The 5,999-nt window shown below is 36.7% G+C and overlaps 1 protein-coding gene across 1 annotated transcript in view; it reads right to left on the reverse strand.

The window, feature by feature from the left end:
* pth3r (parathyroid hormone 3 receptor) overlaps positions 1-5,999 on the reverse strand; it is a 22,683-nt gene that overhangs the window by 14,313 nt on the left and 2,371 nt on the right. Inside the window, exons 2-5 of the mRNA XM_016493656.1 lie at positions 3,992-4,097; positions 3,155-3,265; positions 1,106-1,227; positions 527-621 (exon numbers count right to left, since the gene is read on the reverse strand). Coding sequence (XP_016349142.1) covers positions 527-621; positions 1,106-1,227; positions 3,155-3,265; positions 3,992-4,097 — 434 coding nt within the window. The remainder of the gene's footprint in view (positions 1-526; positions 622-1,105; positions 1,228-3,154; positions 3,266-3,991; positions 4,098-5,999) is intronic.

The raw sequence follows: 5,999 nt of genomic DNA on the forward strand, positions 1-5,999 counted from the left end.
AAGAATATAACTAAGTGCGAACTTAATATAATGTTTTCTGACCATTTCTGTAATTAAAATTTACATTAAGTGCAATTAGTTGAACTTAAGAGTGTATTGACCCACTTAAAGTATGACTTAAGTACATATTTATATATAATTTCACAATTACTTGTTACTAGTTAAATATTATTATTATTAATTACTAGTGAGGTGGACTAAATTCAATGTTTTGGCTCTGCATGGGTAAATTACAAAAAGCCTGGCACAACTATTCCCTACTTTATTCCTCAGAGAGCAGAATACCTGCTGACTGTCTGATCAGATCATAGCAAAGATATCTCAATCAACATAAGTTTGCGTCTATACACATGGTTATGGATGTATATATGCATTAAGACACACTCATGAGTGGACATGGGAACATCTAGCATCTTGCTGTATTAGATTTGATTTTTAATTTGTTTACTGTCCTGGATATATTCAATGCTACCCTTATATTTTCAAAAAATGATATTTGTCTTGTCGAAATGTTAATTATACTTACTTGAAATAGCAAAGGATAAAGACAGCCACCAGTAATGCCGCCAGTGATATGGAGTATCCAATAGTGTACATGAGGTAAAGTCGCTCAAAGACCTCCTAAAAACACAGAAAAATAGTACACATATAGAATTATGAACATGTTAATGTCTGTACATTTTAGTCCATGCTTTAGCCCTTTTGGACAAAAAATACTCTTCATCTCCAAATTAAAAACTTTTCTGTGTTGCTATGTACTGTATATGTTTCTGTGCGGTTGCTATAGGTGGCTGGTTACTGACCCATGTAAAAAGAGTCCATATCAAAGCTTCTATGATATATTTATCTAAAGAAATGGTTCGGTTCCTCTTTCAATTTAATCTATTGAATTTTGAATACTGAAATTTTTAACCATTTTGTTCAAATTTTGTTTAACCATCTACCAAGTGATGTCAATGACTTGACTCTGCCAATGAGTTACATTCTGAAATGTATTACTTTTAATTAGGGATTTGTTTAAATCACTAAATATGAGCAATAGAAACAGCAATGCATGCCATAAATTAGATTATAGCTGCCTATGAGTTATGAAATTTGCACACACCTCCTGATTGCTGTGGTTAGTGTGCAGGTAGGTGGTGCATTCCGTGTAGTTGGCCCATGTCCGGTTTATAGTGGACACCTGCTCCCAGTTGCCTGATGTATCACAGTGGCGATATGCGTAACCTACAAGGCAAAACCGAAATGCTTAATACTTAAGTAGTATATAGATAGATACACCAAAAAAGTATCAGCCTCTGAGGACATTTCTACAGCTATTTTGTGCAGTTTAAAGCTGAAGAACCTTTACAGAAAAAGAAGTGTGCTTTTAGTATTTTAATAAAAATAAGAGAGTATAATTTCAATCTAGTTTTTATGTAGCCTACTTATGTGTCATATATATACTTCACAAATTTATACTTAAAGGGACAGTTCACCTTCAGTTGCTGGTCCTTATTGACTTCCATATTATAGAAAAAAAGTCAATGGGGACCAGCAACCGAAGGTGAACTATCCCTTTAAGTACTTTCAATAAAGAAGAAAGCTGCATTTAGATCCACATTTTCTCTACTTGCTGGTGCAGTTTAAAGCTGAAGAACCTTTACAAAAAAAGAAGTGTGCTTTTAGTATTTTAATAAAAATAAGAGAGTATAATTTCAATCTAGTTTTTATGTACTTATGTGTCATATATATACTTCACAAATTTATACTTAAAGGGACAGTTCACCTTCAGTTGCTGGTCCCTATTGACTTCCATATTATAGAACAAAAAGTCAATGGGGACCAGCAACCGAAGGTGAACTATCCCTTTAAGTACTTTCAATAAAGAAGAAAGCTGCATTTAGATCCACATTTTCTCTACTTGCTGTGCTCTCACTGTGACAGAAAAACAGTCCTAGAAACTAGATGTATCTAGCAGCATTTACTTTTATTATACAGGACTTAATGAACAGTTAAAAACCAATATCCCTTTTCCTGTTGATGGTCCCCAAGGGAAATTAAGGTTGTTGTTTTTTTTTTTGGTTTTTTTTTTTTTTGTCAAGGAAGTGCTCATTATGAGTGGTTCCTCTTTCACCGTGGATGAAGTGGAGGAGGACTTTGTTTGCAATTCACCGACCACAGACTCACACCCTCAACACTCCCTCAGCTCAGCCTAGGTGCTTGGAATCCCTGGCTCCACCTCGGGCCTCCGAGCCCATGGCTATACCAATGCCTGTCAACCCATCGCTCTGCCTTGGCTTCACACTCTCTTGTCTCCACCATGGTCCGTCATCGCTTTGGCTCCACAGGTCTCCCTTGTCCCTCTGGTTCCGCCTCGGTGAGGCGTCACCCAGGTTTTGCTACAGACTTTCGGGTCTGCGGCTATGCCTCAGCTCTCCACTCCTTTAGCTCTACAGGGCTCCTCTTCCCTCTGGCTCCCTCTCTCCCACCGGCTCCACCTTGGTCTTTAAACTTCAGCTCCATTTCAGTCCCATGAGCATGTGGCTCCGCCATGGGCCTCCAGACCAGCAGTGTCATCCTGGGTCTTTGTCTCCTTGGCTCCACCTCGGTCGATCAATCCCCTGGTTCCCCTTGATTCACTGCCAAGGCTCCACCCTGGCCTCCCTCCATCGACTCCACTGTGGGCTCTTCCTCCACCGGCTCCTCAAGGGTCTCTTCCTCTGCCGGTCCCTCAATTTATTTCACCCACGGGTCCTGGCACCCCCTCCCACCCCTTCGGTGTAGTCGCCAGGTGGCATCTAGTGGTCAACTACTAGCGGGTACCTATAGTGCAAATGTCATGTTTTGTTTACTTAAAACTAAAATAAACTAAAATGCAGGGCCATTTAGTCCCAAGAAGTACTGAAATTGTACAGTTACAAGTATACTACTAGTACATTGATTTTAGTGTACTTACTTCATAAAGTATGCTTTACTGAAGTCTACCTAGTGAAATTAATTTGAAATATACTTCTTTTCTGTAAGTAAGTTTTCAGTGTTAAAAGACTTTTTGCTCTCCCAGCTTAATATGCAGAGTAGTATAAGTAAGGCATTCATAGGTTCATTTTCTCAAAACTGGAGAAATTACCTACTTCAGATTTAATTTTATTTAGTTCAGGGGGGTTTAGCAGACCTTTGTGGTTGAAGTCATAGATGTACTCGGGACACAGAACTGCAACCATCTGATCGAGCTTTCCCATGGGCCAGCAAATTATCCCATCCCATTCAGGAACACAGTGATCCTCTGACAATACACACAAATATCATGTTTTACCAAAAGTATAACATGGAATACATCTATGCAGTCAAAGTATCCTCCAACAAAATGTTTGAAGGTGACAAGTCAAATTAATCTCCTCATATAGTAACCCAATATATAGTCCTGTATATTTTATATTATCAAAAACCCAACAGCAGTGGATTCACATTCATCACACAGTTAAGCAATACTGTATCCCGCTATAAAGTGACTCATCACTACAAGTAACAATGGAAACTGAGCTTAAATCAATGTTCCTTATCTTAAAATCATCCTATAACCAGGGCTACAGTCTAATTTGCCATACTCATAGATCCTGCTGTCTTCAGGAAATTAGATCTGTGGGGGTAGGAAGATACAATCTTCTGATAGCTTCAGTATAGCTGTCCATTTGTCGCAAGTACGTTTTTATATTATACTGAACTAAACGTTTAATTTAATTAGATAGATACGGTAGGCAGGGTAGATATCAGCATATATGAGTCATATGGGATTTTTTTCTCCTGTTTTATCATCTGTCAAGTGAAAATCATAAGCCTGATTGGTTTTAAAAAATAATAGCATGCTTCTCCTCAACAGGCCACATCATTTGACAATTCTGACATTGTATAATGGTCCTTTACTAACACAATAATTACATGCACATTTGATTTCTCACCAAAGCAGACTTACAATTAAGTGCACATATCAAGCAGAAATACACTATAATACCTCTGACCACATCTAACTGTGCACGGATGCTTCTCTCACACCTCACCCGTGCATCAATCAGAAGAAAGATCTGTTCATCTCTGGTGATGACGTCATCAGAATCAATCTGTAGTAAGAGCAACACAGAAAGAGAGAACATTACTCTCTCCCTTTCACATTTTTTCACTTTACATAATTCCAAACTAACAGCAGAATATCATTATCATCAACATATTTTGATTCTGAGAGATTTGTTGTGGTATTTCTTTTCTTAATGTCATTGTACATTCTACATGGTAGATAAAATTATATTTCTAAAAATAACTGTATGTGCATTCAAAAAAGCACATTTAACTGTATTGAATGTGCGTTTGTGTACTTGAAATCTTAAAAATTATTAAATAAAAGGGCACTTAAGTGTACTTAGATTTCACTTTCATGACATACTTCTTAATGCACTTTTACAAAATCCACTTTAATGTGGATATTACAAGTTTTGCTTTAAAACACATTTTAAATAATCATTTGTCATGCTTTAAAGAAGCACACTTACTGTATTTTGATGTGATAACTAACACACTAAAGTAAGTATAAAATACTAAGAGTGAAATAATGTTGAAAAAAAGTTGGTTCACCATTTCATCTGCACATGTGGGACCGCAAAAGAATAACAACGAGCTCCCTTAGTTTCTATGCATATAAGTGTTGGTTTATCATTTTCCACAATCTCAGCTGAAATCATTGACATATCATCCATCTATCACCACATCTAGCACACCTTCTTTTAGGCTGATGTGCTGTCTCTCAGTGTTGTGAAATATTTGCACAGTCCTGTGGTATGTGACGAGCTCTCTTCAACCTTCAGGATGAGAGAGCATATCCAACCTTACACACCCCACACCCATGGCCATCCCTCACCGCTGTCCCATATTATGAGCCCTGATCTCTGGGTCCTCACAACTAAACACAGAAGCATTTGTGCCCTGAATACATTCATAACCACCAAACGAAACCTCAGACTCACACACTGGCAATTAGAAATAGAAAGAAAGAAAGAAAGAAAGAAAGAAAGAAAGAAAGAAAGAAAGAAAGAAAGAAAGAAAGAAAGAAAGAAAAAGAAAGAATTGTTGAGAACAAATGTCCATTCTAAGTGATCAAACATATGATTTCATGTTAAAAAAAAATAAGACCTTAACTAAATCTCGAGACCAGAATACCACAGACACTTGAAAATTAGCACTTTTGATCAGACTTTATGAGCAACCTCCTAACAACCACCCTGAACACCCAAATATGTACATCTATGATAAATTACTTTTATCATAATATATCATAGTTTTCTTTGTTGTTGTTGTTTCATGTTACTAATAATGAACTTATAGCAAGATTAACGTTAAAAAATTATTCCATGCAAAATCTTACATTTTCACAAATGTGTACAGATAAGCAGACATCATAATGATATGGCCATATTTCACCGCAGGGAACTAAACAAATTACAATTAAAGTCAAGATGAAATCAGATTTGACCCTGTTTGTTTTCTTATTGAATAAGAAGAAGAAGAAAAAGATATTCTGGTCTCTATAGGACTTGCATCCCTCGTTCAATGTAAGTTTATGCTTTACACCAAATTGTCCAGTCACTTAGATAAACAATAGCATATCATCGCTCTACAAGCCGCGTGATTTCAGGGATTGTTCAGTTGTAGCACACAGAGTTGGGAATGAATTACTAGCCAAAGTTTAATACTTTGGGTTTGTTCAGATCTGTAACCCTTAATTTGAGCAATATAACAGTAATGCTTGCGGGGTTTTTTTTTTTTATAATAAATATGTAAATAATAGTTGTAAAATATGATATTGTGAATGTATTTTTGAAAATCATTTTATGTATGTATGTATATATATGTATGTACTGTGTGTGTGTGTGTGTGTGTGTGTGTGTGTGTGTGTGTGTGTGTGTGTGTGTGGGCGTGCTGATGAGTTCTGTCATGCGCTCTAAACACAGTTAACTTTAATAAAATCGCTA

The sequence above is a fragment of the Sinocyclocheilus anshuiensis genome, unplaced genomic scaffold, assembly GCF_001515605.1.
Source record: "Sinocyclocheilus anshuiensis isolate Anshui unplaced genomic scaffold, SAMN03320099.WGS_v1.1 scaffold2046, whole genome shotgun sequence".
Taxonomy (NCBI): Eukaryota; Metazoa; Chordata; class Actinopteri; order Cypriniformes; family Cyprinidae; genus Sinocyclocheilus; species Sinocyclocheilus anshuiensis.